The sequence below is a fragment of the Xyrauchen texanus genome, chromosome 42, assembly GCF_025860055.1.
Source record: "Xyrauchen texanus isolate HMW12.3.18 chromosome 42, RBS_HiC_50CHRs, whole genome shotgun sequence".
NCBI classification, from domain to species: Eukaryota; Metazoa; Chordata; class Actinopteri; order Cypriniformes; family Catostomidae; genus Xyrauchen; species Xyrauchen texanus.
Window position 1 is genome coordinate 5,752,009 of NC_068317.1, and position 14,639 is coordinate 5,766,647.

General features: G+C 40.2%; 1 protein-coding gene across 2 annotated transcripts in view; it reads left to right on the plus strand.

Moving 5' to 3' along the window:
- Positions 1-1,583: 1,583 nt before the first annotated feature.
- Positions 1,584-14,639, plus strand: part of LOC127634813 (procollagen-lysine,2-oxoglutarate 5-dioxygenase 2-like) — a 63,823-nt gene continuing 50,767 nt past the window's right edge. For both annotated transcript variants that reach the window (XM_052114491.1, XM_052114492.1), the window contains exon 1: positions 1,584-2,007. In XM_052114491.1, the coding sequence (XP_051970451.1) occupies positions 1,911-2,007 (97 nt within the window). In that variant the 5' untranslated portion in view covers positions 1,584-1,910. The remainder of the gene's footprint in view (positions 2,008-14,639) is intronic.

Sequence of the window (14,639 nt, forward strand, 5' to 3'; positions counted from 1 at the left end):
GACGACAGTGGCAAGGAAAGAACTTTCTATGATGTTTAAGGCACTTAATTCTGTAAATCTGCTTTGAAAAAAAATGTATTGTGAAAAGTGCTATAAATAAAACTTGTCTGACTTGACTTAATAGTTGTATATGGGGCTTTTAATTTTTTTTCAAATGGAGCATATCATAATTTTTTTTTAAATTATTGACAGTTTATTCTTCTTCTTCAAGCCAACAACAACTCTGCTTCTACACTCTGAAGTCTCTCATCTCTTTTCAATGTTGTAAAACCACTTGCATACAATTTGATTGCCCGTAGACAATGCATGTAATTTGCACATGCATGCTTACATACTGTCTCTCATCTGACTAACCAAGAACAGATGTGCCAAATGAATGCAAGGTTAATGGGTTTCTCAGTGTATAGTACACAAGTGATTTCATCTGCCGATGGTTTAGTGGTAGCCCCAGACCGCTTTCACCCACATTACACTACAAACAATCCTAACCATCTGTCAAAGCTTTGAAGTATCGAGAAGACTTTTCTGCCATTATTTTTCATTTACGCAATTATTTATCTCTGCACCGATGCACTGAGAGTTCAAGATGTGACTGAAACATTTCCCATGTGACAAAGTCTGCAACGATTATTTTTAAATGACCCACAGAAAATTGTAAACTTTTGTTGAACCTGTGTTTCGCTTATAGTTATATGCATGAATGTGACTTTGAATCTTGTAAAAAAAGAATGAATGGGAATAAGTTGACCACAGTAACATCATTCAGTGGCTATTAAGAGTCTTGGATTTAAACCAGATTACCTCATTATAAAACTGGGTGAAACAACACCATATGCCTAAAACCTTAAGACCACAATAAAATGCAAATAGTATGGTTAAAGTCCAAATATATAGGTTTATGAGTTTATATATGGCACAAAAGACAATATAAACAAAAACAATGTATTGTTTTGTACTTTTTGTTAGAGTTACCTCTTTTTGACTTCTATTGCCTTTAAATTATGTTAATTATAATAAGGCTATTGGGTCAATGGTGCAGCACTCTTTTAGTCTTCAGATCTATTAAATTATTCAAAAATAAATATACAATTTAATTCACATTCAAACAGTTCTTTCACACTTTCAAAAATTAGAATGTATGCAAAACTGTTTTAAAAAATATATATATATATATATATATTTGAAATCAAAGAATAATCTCTTGGTGGTCCTGGGTCTAATTTAGGCCCACCCTTGGCTACACCACTGGCTATAGGCTTTGTGAAATGAGACACAAAAGCACTATAAATTGTTCTCTGTCCAGACATACTTGTTGGCACAAAGTCCTGTCAATGTAGATTTGTAAGGTTTTACTATCTGTGTGTTGAGTTTGTTATTCTTGATTGTAGTATTATTCCTCAACTTGTGAATTTGGAACATTATTGAAACAAACATAATATTCTTATATTTAGTCAAGCTTGAGCCTGTATTTTGGACTGTGGGTGTGAATGAGGGCGGTGCAGGGGGCATTATCTGAGCTCATATATTTGGACGAAGGGCACTGTAGGAAGCGGAGGGGTGCGCTCAAACACAGCTGTTAAATCACACACACATTTCTGTCACCCTGTCTGTGGTATCGAGGGGACCATAAGGATTCAGCTGGTTCTTGAGGGAATAACAACCACATTTCAACTGATATATATATATATATATATATATATATATATATATATATATATATATATATATATATATTGTATATATACAAGAGAAATGATCTCACCTAGGTGATCCACGAGTTCTGCGATTTTATTTATAACTGACCCCGGGTCTGCTCGGAGTCGGACTCGCCGCGTGCGGATCAGTAGAGCCACTTAATAACTTGGCAAACTTCGGTCACGCGGTCTCGAAGGACTTCAGTGGAAGCTGCGATGGAGCGCCTGCGGTGCTGTTATGTTCTTTCTTTGATACTGATGTTCAGTGTTCAATTTTCCCAGAGCATGGAGACAAATAAAGTTATTCCAGCAGGTAAGAGTCCGTTACATTTTAAATGCGCGGTGCTGCCTGCCGCCTACACTGAACGCGACGCAAGTACAACGCGTCGCGTCGCATCACAATACATGTTTGTCATACTTTAGATGTGGGTCAGGAGAGCAATAGACAAAAATTACGTCAGGTAGACTTTTTGTTTTCTTTGCCCACACAGACGTGAATGTGAGAATGTTTGTCTTTGGGATACATGGGGTCCAAAAGTCTGAGAGCACATGGGATATCTGGATATTTATCCTAATTTAAAAAGATTAAGGATAAAGTCATAGGCTCTAGATTACTACTCAAACTCATACAGAAACTAGATATTACAATACGCAAAACAGATATATGAAACCCATATGATACCTAGATAGCACACGTACACCTCATAAATGTCTGTTTTAGATCATTTCATCTGGAAAGCTTCACAATCTAATTAACATATTCTAAACATCTTAAAAAAAGATCAGATTTACAATCATTCTAAACCTCATAAACATATCAAAGACATCTTCTGAATGTCTTTTTGACATCCAAGAGGAAACGTCTTATAGATGTATTGCAGATGAGCAAACAACCTATAAAAATGCATCTTCCAGATGTAAACACACATATAGATGTCTGTGTGATGTATGTGCACTATCAGGTATATAGTTTTCATTGATACAAAAAAGGTCACATGTGTACATATATACAACATAACATTACAAATATACTATATACAAAATGTAACATATGTTTTGTAATATATGGAATTTAAATATGTACCTATGCTCAAACATATAATTTTATACATGTTCAGAAATAGCCATATTTCAGATTTCTGTATGGGAGTGTACACAAATTTGTGACCTTTATGTTGTGACCTCATTTGTGCAAAAAGTTCGAACTGGTGGAGTTCATGCCACTGTAATGGGAGCCGGCTGGTGCATGATAGCTGTGCAGATGTGTGTAAACATCACTCCCCTGGGTAGGGTTACACCAGCTATGCGTAAGGTCTCACTTAAGTTGAGACGTAAAGTTCACACTTAGTTACAAACTAACTAGTAGTTACTGAGCCCTAAGTCAGTGCTTAAATCGGTTGCACCACCTGTTCTTATGGAAAGACTTAACTAGGAGGTCATAAGCTCTGGTGCAATGGTCAAATATTTAGTAGTTTGTAAATTGTGACTTAGTGACCATTTATGCCACAACTAGGCTAAGTATGTATAGTTGGAGCAACCGGACCCTGGCCTCAACAGGTGAACTAGCAACTGACGCTAGAGGCTGTAGCCTTTTGTTAGCGGGACCTCCTCCCATGCCGGGAAAGCCTGTTCAAATCCTGCTCTGAGCGGGTCAAGCAGGCCCGTTGACAGTGTTGACATGACCCGGATGGGAATGAGGTTTAGGGGGGTGAGTGTAACAGGAGCCAGCTGGTAAGTGTTAGCTGTGGAGTGTGTGTAAAACTCACTCCCTGACCTCAAGAGGTACACTAGTGACTGACCCTAGGGGCTGTAGCCTTTAGCCTCCTCATTAGTCTCCCATGCCAGTCAAATCCGAGCAGGACCGGTTACACCACCTTGAGTGGATTCTGTCATTAAAGAAAAAGGGAGTCATATCAAATACCAAAACACTATGAAGTTTTTGCATTCATAATGTAATGCTGACAAGATACTTTGTATGGATTCTTTTTATTTAATATATTTATTATTAAATAAAAAAATGCAAATAAGGAGCGTTTTCATCTCAGATCTTTGGAGCCCACTGTAAAACACGATGTAGCTGGAGGGCTCAAAGATCTCTAGTGCAATTACTACAGGGATATAAAATGGGAAAGTACACAGTTAATCCACATAGCAATGGGTTGGATATTTCTTTGAAACCTAAATAAGCTTTTTTATTATTATTACTTTCTGGGTTCCATTTGGTGGTACTGTAATTAGTTTGTGGTGGTAAACATTTACAGTCTTTTAAAACATGCTTAAATAATTCAAATGCTCCAATGTTTGCAAACAGTTGCCTGTGCCTTTTTTAAGTTGATCTGATGAGTGCACAACAAGCCTATTCAGAAGGAAAAATATGATCCATACAGTTTTCATTCATTTTGGCATTCATCATTTCCAAGCAACATAACTGCAGCAATCTTTATTCTTGACAGTTGTAGAGCTATATTTACATTGTATATACAAGGCAACTATGTAAATGCATCCATCAAACCAGTGCTAGGACAAAGTGATGGGTGCTTGTGGAGGCAATGGCTCTCTTGGAAAAATGGAAAGCATTTTATAAACAATCTTGTGTACTGTGGATCATCTTGGAAAGCAATCTTAAGTTCATCTGTAGATAAAAGTCAAGCAGATTCTGTGCAATTGCAGCATTCAATTTAGTTCCAAATGCCTAAAAAATAAATGCTTCGACAAAAGTTACAAAATAGAAGTCTCAAGGTCCCTGGTTAAAATTTGCCAAAACCAAAACCCTAAGTGCAGCCATATGTCCCATTTAAGTATTCTACGACTGCTACTTCACACAAATGGAGAATAAAGGTGCACATTTTTTGTGAATATGGTAGTAATGTTTATAATATCTGGAGTTCAGAATAACTAAATTTAAGTACAGTAGTTTTTTAAGGAGTCAATCTTCTGTTTCACACTTGAAGCCTTTGTAAATTGTTTCAGTAATGTGAGGCAATGAGTCTTGTCACCTTCCAAAAGTGATGTTTCCTTAAACCTTGTCACTGCCAATTAAAAAATGTCCTTGATTTTAACTGCTCCTCTATTTATAAATGCTCCTGATCTTTTAGTATTTCAAGGAATAGTTCTCCCAAAATGGAAAATGTAGTCATCATGTACTTTATTTTGTTTCTAACCGTAAAAGAATGATCATGCGGCTCTTTCAGTGACCAGGGGCTGTAAACTTTTCAAAAATGCTACTATAAAAGTAGTCTGTACAAATTGTGCACTCTATTTTAAATCTTCTAAAGCCATATATCTTTTTGTCAGGAACAGACCAAAATATAAGTTGAAATTCACGGATAATTCATGGAAAATTCACCCCTCCATCGCCGTGCTCAATGAAGATGCGTGCATGACTTCACTGACACCAAACGCCATTGAACGAGTTTGCAATGTATGATTACTCAATAAGTAAATTATGACAGGATGTTTTAATTTTGGGTAGGGTTGGCAACTTTTCACCATGCAATTGTGGTACACTTGAGCATTTTGAACTCAGACCAGGGGTCCCCCTCAAGCTTTTGCCCGTCAAACCTTGGGGCTGGATGTTGTCCCCATTGAGCATTTTGCATTGTTCTCCTTCAATGACATGATTGGTTTCGCCAACCAATCGCTTAAATGCATGGCAATAGGTATCCTATATTGGGCATCTTCATTAAAAAAATATAAATGAGAAACAAATTGCATGAGTCATGATTTTATTTATTGGGAATTGATTGGATTGTACAAAGTGGACACAGGAGGGAAGGAAACTTGTGATATCAGCTAAAAGTTATTGCAGAGGTGTAACAAGTTATTACAAAGATACATTTTTTTTCCTTATTGAGAATAATGTGCACCAATGAATCATGCACAATAACACCAGGACCGTCTATTAAGAGTCAATTTCGATTTCATGTTGACTTTAAACCACTCGCACATATCGTTCTTAAAAAATCGGGCTGCAAATTTGTAAATGTAATGTGTGCAGGAGCTTTGAACATCTCTAAATGGATTTCTCAATTGCCCCATGAATATTTGAGGTTTTGTGTACCTTTGCACACAGTAATTAAGTCATTAATAGTTACTGGCATCTAGATTACATAGAGAACTGTTGCTGCTTCCCTAAACACAGGGGATGATATAGAAAGAAAAAAGAAAGTGAGACAGAAAGGGTGTGAGCAGCACAGGATACCTCTGGCTTTTGTGGCATGACATCACTGCAGTCTGTAAACACATCTGTCAGTGTATCCTAGAGACTGGAGTGTTTTAAGTCTGAACATTCCAGCCTGTTACTCTTGATGTCGTCTCTACTGGACTCTGTCTGCGGGGAAACAATCACCTCCTGTAAATTCTCAATGTCCACCCACGGTAGACCTCTAGGTCCAGTTCACGATGAAATACATTCTGCAGTGTTAGATTTATGACTTCCGATTCCAAGTTAATCATACATTATAAAACAGAACCTATATGCTTGTCTATACTGCTGACTGCTGTACTTGGCAGGTCTAGCCTGCAATTGGTCTTATCCAACATGGTGTCACTCAACCACACGCTTGATTAAAGAAGTCTGGTTTGTATAAAAAGCTTTGCTGGATCATGGCTGTGTTTGTTAAACTGTTAAATGGTTGTCTGTGGTACAATAATCAGATGGCCATTTGCAAGCTGGCCTGGCTGAAAGACAAATAAACAAAAACAAGCGGTATCATAAGTCCCAAATTTCTGCCGTAACCTTCTGGCCTGGTCTCTGGTTCTGTCTGGCCAGTCCATTTTCATTTACTTGTTGACTGCTCAGATTTTGTAGGGAGATGTTCAGATTTAGCAGAATTTATCATTTCTATGTCTGTTGCTTGTATTTGATGTTGACTGTGAGCGCTAGGCATTTTAGCATGCTTGTCCCAGCAAACATATAAAATATCAGTAGCATCTGCTTTAAAGACTATACAGTAAAATACAATATTACAATCCATTTTACCTTTCAAGCAAACCAGAAGAGTCATTTTTGACAAAGGACTTTTTGTTTTTATCCATTTGTCTACTAAAAGCTGGATCACACAACACTATTTTAACTTAAATTTTAGCCCTGATTTTCAGTTAGGCCGAATCGGCGATAGTTGGGGCTTTTTGGTGCTTAAGTCTTTGGGCCAGCCAGAGTTGACAGATTCAATAGAAAATCAACTTCGATTTCTTAACGGCTCAAAAATATCAAACAATTTGGATCCTCAGACTAGATGAATTGTACACGACTACAGATGAAATCTCGTAGTAATGCTCCATAACTGGTGGTGGTGTAGTGGTCTAAAGCACATAACTGGTAATCTGGTAATCAGAAGGATGCTGGTTCGAGCCCCACAGCCACCACCATTGTGTCCTTGAGCAAGGCACTTAACTCCAGGTTGCTCTGGGGGGATTGTCCCTGTAATAAGGACTCTGTAAGTCGCTTTGGATAAAGGCGTCTGCCAAATGCATAAATGTAAATGTAAATGTAAAATTCATATTTGAAGTCATATGGTGAGCTGCCAATGGAAACTGAGAATGCATGGCAATGCAGTTCAATAAATGGAGATAACGAACAGGCACTCAAAGTGAAGCGTACATTTTTTTTTGCCACTCACCTCTAACTTTCCCTATAGAGGCCATACTGGCTACATCTTCCCACCCAAGACCACACCCAGATTTGCTTGCCCTGTGTCTTTTGTGACTCAGAACACAGCATAGCAGCAACAACAGAAACACTCCCGTATATCCATGTAGCGCATTGCTTGAACAAACTATGAGTCACAGGTTCTGGTCTTGTGGGAACCAGGAATTAATCACACTCACATAAACAATGGTGAGTTTGATTGTGGAGGTGAGATTGCATTTTTGCGCTAGAATAATTTTTTTACACCACTGACATAATTTACAACTTAAAATACAACTTTCTTTTGTCACCACCCTGTGGATATTTCACCTGGAAAATGGAGCTCATTTGTGCCCATTTATTCAACAGTTATAGCTTCAGTCACTGAGGTAGCTGTTGTTCGAATTTTGGAAAGCACAAACTGATTTCAGCAGCAAAAATATTTTTTTTTTCAAACCCCCAACAAACATTCCCGTGGTCCAAGCCAGAGTATACACATATAAATACAAATAGAAAAAGAAAAAAGGGAGTTATCTCCACATGGCCCTTACCAAGAGCCTTCCAGAATTGTCATATAGTTGTCCCATATCTTACCATATGCATCTAATATGCCAAGCTGTTTGTATGTTTGAATGCCACCATCCTGGCCAATTCCGTGAACCATTCTTGAAATGGGAGAGCGCCAGCAGAAAAACGTTTGACCTCATGTTGCCGAATTCAAAGCAAGGACATTTTGTGAGGTATAATTCAAAATGTGAGGTCTTGGGACTCGAGGTTTTGGTGCTTTCCATAATCGAACAGAAGCTGTACACTTTTTGGCGTGTATAATTGCTCCAGCCAATACAGCATTCCAGCTCCACAGCAATTCCTGACTCATTAGACCAATGCAGGGGTGACGTCAACCAAATGACCCCCATTTTTACTCTGTTCTTCATGCTTGTGAAGTTTTTTTTCAGTTAGGGTAAATTAATAAGAGTTACTGGTATATTCAAGTCCCAACCGAACTCTTGTGGGCAAGCCCATGTTAAACCAGATGCTTATGATATCATTCAATGTTCCATTCTGCAGGTATTTAGAGCTGAATAGAGGAGGTGCGATTGAAGGTGCTGCCCCCACTGCCAGTGTACTGCAAGATTCTCAGCTGATAGTCACAGGCGCATGTTAAAACAAGGAAGGAAAAAGGAAGTTTCTTGGCCCAGAGAGAGAGAAAGTTCTTTCTATTTTAGTTGTGGACAGCTGAAATAATGTCTGCCTAACAATTGCCCCACCAGCTTTTCCCTGCTTTTTTTTCTTGGCCCAGCCTTCAAATTAGGCTTCTGATCCCTAAGTGAAAGCACATTTGGCAGGCACCTGGCTACGGCAGAAGAGATTTAGAAAGTGTTACGCAGTATCTACATGTCTGGATTTATAGACAAGTATTGAATAATTGTCATATCCAAAAGCAACTAATTGTGCTTGAACATTACAATTGTGATGTTGGGTGGTTGTTTTTCTAACATGTTTTTCTGTGAATGAGTTTGACCTCAACACAGTAGATATTTGTGTATGGCAGATCATTTTGGTGATTTTGTTTGGCTCAGCAACAGTTCTGGACACCGGCATTCAGCTAGACGGGCTCGCCTCGTTTCGCGCCGACAGAAATGCAGCTCTGTGTGGTAAGACTCGCAGTGGTGGCTTGTGTGTTTACATCAACACGGAATGGTGCAATAACTCTATGCTAGTCTCTAGTTACTGCTCATCGCTGGTGGAGCTTGTGACTGTTAGATGCAGACCTTTTTATTTACCACGGGAATTCACCATTGTTATTATAACTGGAGTTTACATTCCCCACAGCGCTAATGCTAAGGAAGCGCTCTGTGAACTGTATGGGGCTATGAGCGAACTGCAGAACGCTCACCCTGACGGACTGTTTATTGTCGCCGGAGATTTCAATCATGCAAATCTCAAGACAGTGCTCCCTAAATTCCATCAGTATGTGGACTTTGCAACAAGAGGGGCGAACATGCTTGATCTGGTTTACACAAACATCCCAGGCGCGTACCGGGCGGAGCCCCGCCCCCATCTCGGCTACTCAGACCACATCTCTGTTATGCTAATTCCAGCATACAGACTGCTCGTCAGATGCACAAAACCGCTCCAGAAGCAGGTGAAAACCTGGCCAGCATGATCCATCTCTGCTCTTCAGGACTGTTTTGAGTGTACTGTCTGGCACATGTTCAGGGAGGCTGCGACATATGGCGACTCTACCAACTTGGAAAAATACACAGCATCAGTGACCAGCTACATCAGCAAGTGCATTGATGATGTCACCTTCTCCAAGACCATCACCACACGCTCCAACCAGAAGTCGTGGATGACTGCAGAGGTGCATGCGCAGCTGAGGACCCAGAGAAACCACAGTCACTTCCAGTACAGAGGCGACACGCAGCGCAGGTGGCGGGGCATCCAGGCCATCATCAACTACAGGACAACATCAGTTGCCTGTGACAAAGATGCCTCCCTTCCAGATGCGCTGAATGACTTCTGCACTAGGAAGACCACCCCTCCTCCCAACGACCAGGTGCTCTGTCTTACCACGACTGATGTGAGCAAAAGTCTACGTAGAGTAAACCCACGGAAGGCTGCTGGACCAGACAACATTCCTGGCAGAGTGCTCAGAGGATGTGCATACCAGCTGGAAGATGTTCTTACCGACATCTTCAACATCTCTCTGAGAAGCGCCGTCGTTCCAACGTGCTTCAAGGTCACCACCATTGTCCCCATGCCAAAGAAGTCTTCAGTGTCCTGCCTCAATGACTACCATCCCGTCACACTCACACACATTCAATGAAGTGCTTCGAGAGGCTCGTCATGAGGCACATTAAGACCCAGCTTCCCCCCTCACTAGACTCACTGCAGTTCACGTATCGTCCAAACCGTTCAACAGACGACGCTATCGCCACCACCCTCCATCTGGCCCTCACCCACCTAGACAATAAGGACTCATACGTTCAAATGCTGTTCATAGACTTCAGCTCAGCATTCAACACAATCATTCCTCAGCACCTGATTGGAAAGCTGAACCTGCTGGGCCTGGACACCTCCCTCTGCAACTGGATCCTGTACTTCCTGACTGGGAGACCTCAGTCAGTCCGGATCGGGAACAGCATCTCCACTACCAATACGTTGAGCACTGGGGCCCCCCAGGGCTGTGTGCTCAGTCCACTGCTGTTCACTGTGCTGACTCACGACTGTGCAGCAATGCACAGCTCAAACCACATCATTAAGTTCAGGATGACATGACTGTGGTGGGTCTCATCAGCAAGAATGACGCGTCAGCATACAGAGAGTAGGAGCAGCGGCTAATGGACTGGTGTAGAACCAACAACCTGTCTTTGAATGTGGACAAAACAAAAGAGATGGTTGTTGACTTTAGGAGAGCACAGAGTGTTCTCCTCTGCAGAGAACGTCAAGAGCACCAAATTCCTTGGTGTTCACTTGGCGGAGAACCTCACCTGGTCCCTCAACACCAGCTCTATTACCAAGAAAGCCCAGCAGCATCTCTACTTTCTTCGAAGGTTGAGGAACCCACCCCCATCCCACCCCCATCCTCACTACATACTATAGAGGGACTATTGAGTGCATCCTGAGCAGCTGCATCACTGCCTGGTTTGGGACTTGCACCATTTCGGACCGCAAAGCCCTGCAGAGGAAAGTGAGGACAGCTGAGAAGGTCATCGGGGTCTCTCTTCCATCCATCAAAGACATTTACAAAAAACACTGCATCCGCAAAGCAACTGGTTGACCCCACACATCCTCACACAAACTCTTCACCCTCCTGCCATCTGGCAAGAGGTACAGAAGCATTTGGGCCTCACAGCCAGACTGTGTAACAGCTTCTTCCCCCAAGCCATCAGATTCCTCAATACTCAGAGTCTGGACTGATGCACACACACACGTGTCCTGAGTTGCACTTTAATTATTGTCACTTTATACCTGGCTGCTACCTCAATAACTGCTATGTGCATAGAACACTATCTCATAGTATGTTATGTTTACATTTGGCATTTTTAGAAACTGTCATCTTTTTTCACTACTGTGTACTGGTCGGCACTGCATTGTCTCTCACTGTGCCTATTGTCCTGTTCATTTTTTGTAATTTATTGTACTGTCCCGTTCTTTGTGCACACGTTTGCACGTGCACTTTATATAGGTATGTTATTTAGTCTGTGTAGTCTCATGTGGTTCTGTGTTTGTCCTGTGTTGTTTTATGTAGCACCATGGTCCTGGAGGAACGTTGTCTCATTTCACTGTGTACTGTACTAAGTGTATATGGTTGAACGACAATAAAAAAATCAATTGACTTGACTTTATTGTGTTTTTATGGCATTTTGGAGTGTGACAGTATCAATTCCTATTTACTTTAATTATAGGCAAGAGCAGACTTTAGTGTTTGCATGGAAGAATGTTTGGGACAACATATTGGGACAACATATCAGTCATTTTAAAGTTTCACAGCCCCAGTCCCCCATTCACTTTTACAAAATAGTAAAGTGGACAGGATAATCTTCAAAAAGTCAATATTTGCGTTTAATGATAGAAAGTCATAAGAGTTTGGAACAACATAGGTTAAAAAATTATGATGTCCATTTAGTTTTGGTGAAACTATTCATTCGACATACTCTATGTTACAGTAAGTAGGCAGAAAACAGGGTGCTCCCTACACCAATTCGGAAGAACTGGTCTGCTGGAGAAACACAGTGACACACTTACGGTTTGAAATAATGGGTTCCGTGGTAGAGTCTGGCTGTTGAGGGATCAGACCATTTAAAAGGTCATTTATGTGACTCAATGAGATCACTAGACATGGAACAATATACTGTATTATACAACTTGAGATCAAAAGACCACTCGACTGACACACAGTAAAAGTTCCACTGTTATTAGTGTATTTTTGTGTGTGTACTCCATATGTGTTGATTCAGCATTTATTATTATTTTGTGTGTTTCCTTTTGGGGAAAGAAATGCTTTCTAGCTAATATCCTGTTGGATTCACTACTGAAAATGAAGTGATTTCGTTGGTTGCTTGGTTTCTGTTTATACTTGGTAGGCCTGACTATATTGAAATCTTGTTGGTCCAAAATCACTCTTCACATAAATTAAAACATCAAAGATGCTCTTATTGTAAGCATTTTCAATTTCAGTGTAGAGAGACAACTGGAAACTGGTCACGTCACACCTGGTTATGATATAGTGTTAAGGGCCATTCAGACCAAACACGCTCTTGTGCTAAAAAAGCAGTCTGATCTCCTCAAAATGATTTCACTGTGGCGAAATTTTTACAAAATTACATTACATGGTTCCTTGGTTCATGGCAGATCCAAGGTGAAAGATCTGCTGTGTGGTGCTAAAAGCAAGTTAAATATTCCCTCCAAACAGATGGAGTTTTACAGGAAATTATATATAGAGTTTTAAATCAACAAAACCTAACAAAAACCTCCCTAGCCTGAACCTTAAACCTGTGTGTTATAGAATTAAACGTGAGATGCAAACACAATTGTTGAAGCATAGTTTTTGTGCTTCAACAACACTTTTGACTCACGTGTCGACTTTTTTTATGCTCTATCAGTTAAGCTACCATGCAATTTGATCATGCTCATACAAACTTGTAAATATTTTTGGTTATTTAATGCAAATGTTAAAATGTAGCTCCTACTGTACTAGTCATTTGCTCTAGTAAAAGTAATTTTTTTACTCCCCTTTTTACCCAATTTGGCTATGTGCTCTAGGCCCTCATGGTGGCATAGTGACTCACCTCAATCTGGGTGGCGGAGGACAAATCTATGTTGCCTCTGCTTCTGAGACGTCAATCTGCGCATCTTACCATGTGACTTTTTGTGTGCGTTTCCTCGGAGATGTAGCGTGTGTGGAGGCTTCATGCTATTCTCCGTGGCACACGCACAACTCACCATGCACCCCACCGAGAGCGAGAACCACATTATAGTGACCACAAGGAGGTTAACCCAACTAACTCTATCCACCCTAGCATCCGGGTCAATTGGTTGCTTAGGAAGCCTGACTGGAGTCACTCAGCACGTCCTGGATTCAAACTTGCGACTCCAGGTGTGGTAGTCAGCGTCTTTACTTGCTGAGCTACCCAGGACCCCAGTAAAAGTGTTTCGATATCATGTTACTTGTGATTTGTGTGAAAGTGAAAAAAGTTATTGTTTTTGTAGCGCCTCTAGTGTTTATTTTAGCAGTAAACTGCTGAGATATGTACAACGATCCTCCTAAAAATAATTTAACAAATAGTTAGTTAGTAACGTGATTATATCAGGTTGGAAAAAAAAAGTGCTTTGAGACACGTTTATAAAAGTTAATTTTTTAGTAGACAAAAACGTGTTCACGGTCACTGCTGTTACTGTAGCTGATCAGCTGATAAACCTGTCTATTTTGTTAATTAGTTAGTTGCCATTTAGCAGTCACCTTTTCAAAAGCCCATTTATAGTGCAACAATGGGGAATTGTGGAGTACTCTGAAGCAATCTGGGGTTAAGAATTCCCCTTAAGGTTTCAAAGTGATTATGCAAGATTGTGATCTTAATGATTCTACTAGTAAAAGGGACCCACAACCATTGTGTAAGTATACCATATTTTTAACCATCAAGGCCCACTATTATTTTAACCTCTTGAGGAGAATGACTTTACACATATTTACTGCTATACAGAGAAAAAATAATGGTATTATCAAATTTAACAAACACAGCACAGTTAATTTCATGATTTACTCACCTGACATATGTTGTCAGAGACCAGACTAAAAAAAAAGTGTTAGAATGCTACGTTTTTCTAAGCTGTGAGCTTTCCTAAACACACTCAGTCTCTCGGGCCCCAGCCTTTGCTTGGAAGATAATCTGAGATGGCCACAGAGATACAATTACAGTGAGTGTTCTTTAGTTTCCCTGTAAGAACATTTGAGAAAAGACTTAGTTTAAAGAGCTTTCTTTTGGTATTTCTTGGAAACAGATACCCAGTTTCTCCTACTGAGAGTCGAGTGTTCTTTCTGGTAGACTGTGTGTTTGATGAGGTCATCATGGTCATTGTCCAGTGCAGTGTGAAAATGTACACCGACGACCCTGGACTGTGTGTGCAGGAACACTTTTAAACACTACTAGTTGAAATGAAACAGCTTGCCTGTCTTAGGGGACATTGCTTTGCCCTCATCAGACTGTGTACTACATTCAAAATAGACATTTTCTAAAACTCCTCACAACTATTTTTCAGCTTCAGCTACATCCAAACACAAGGGCCTACATCAAGGGTGGAAAATGAACTCC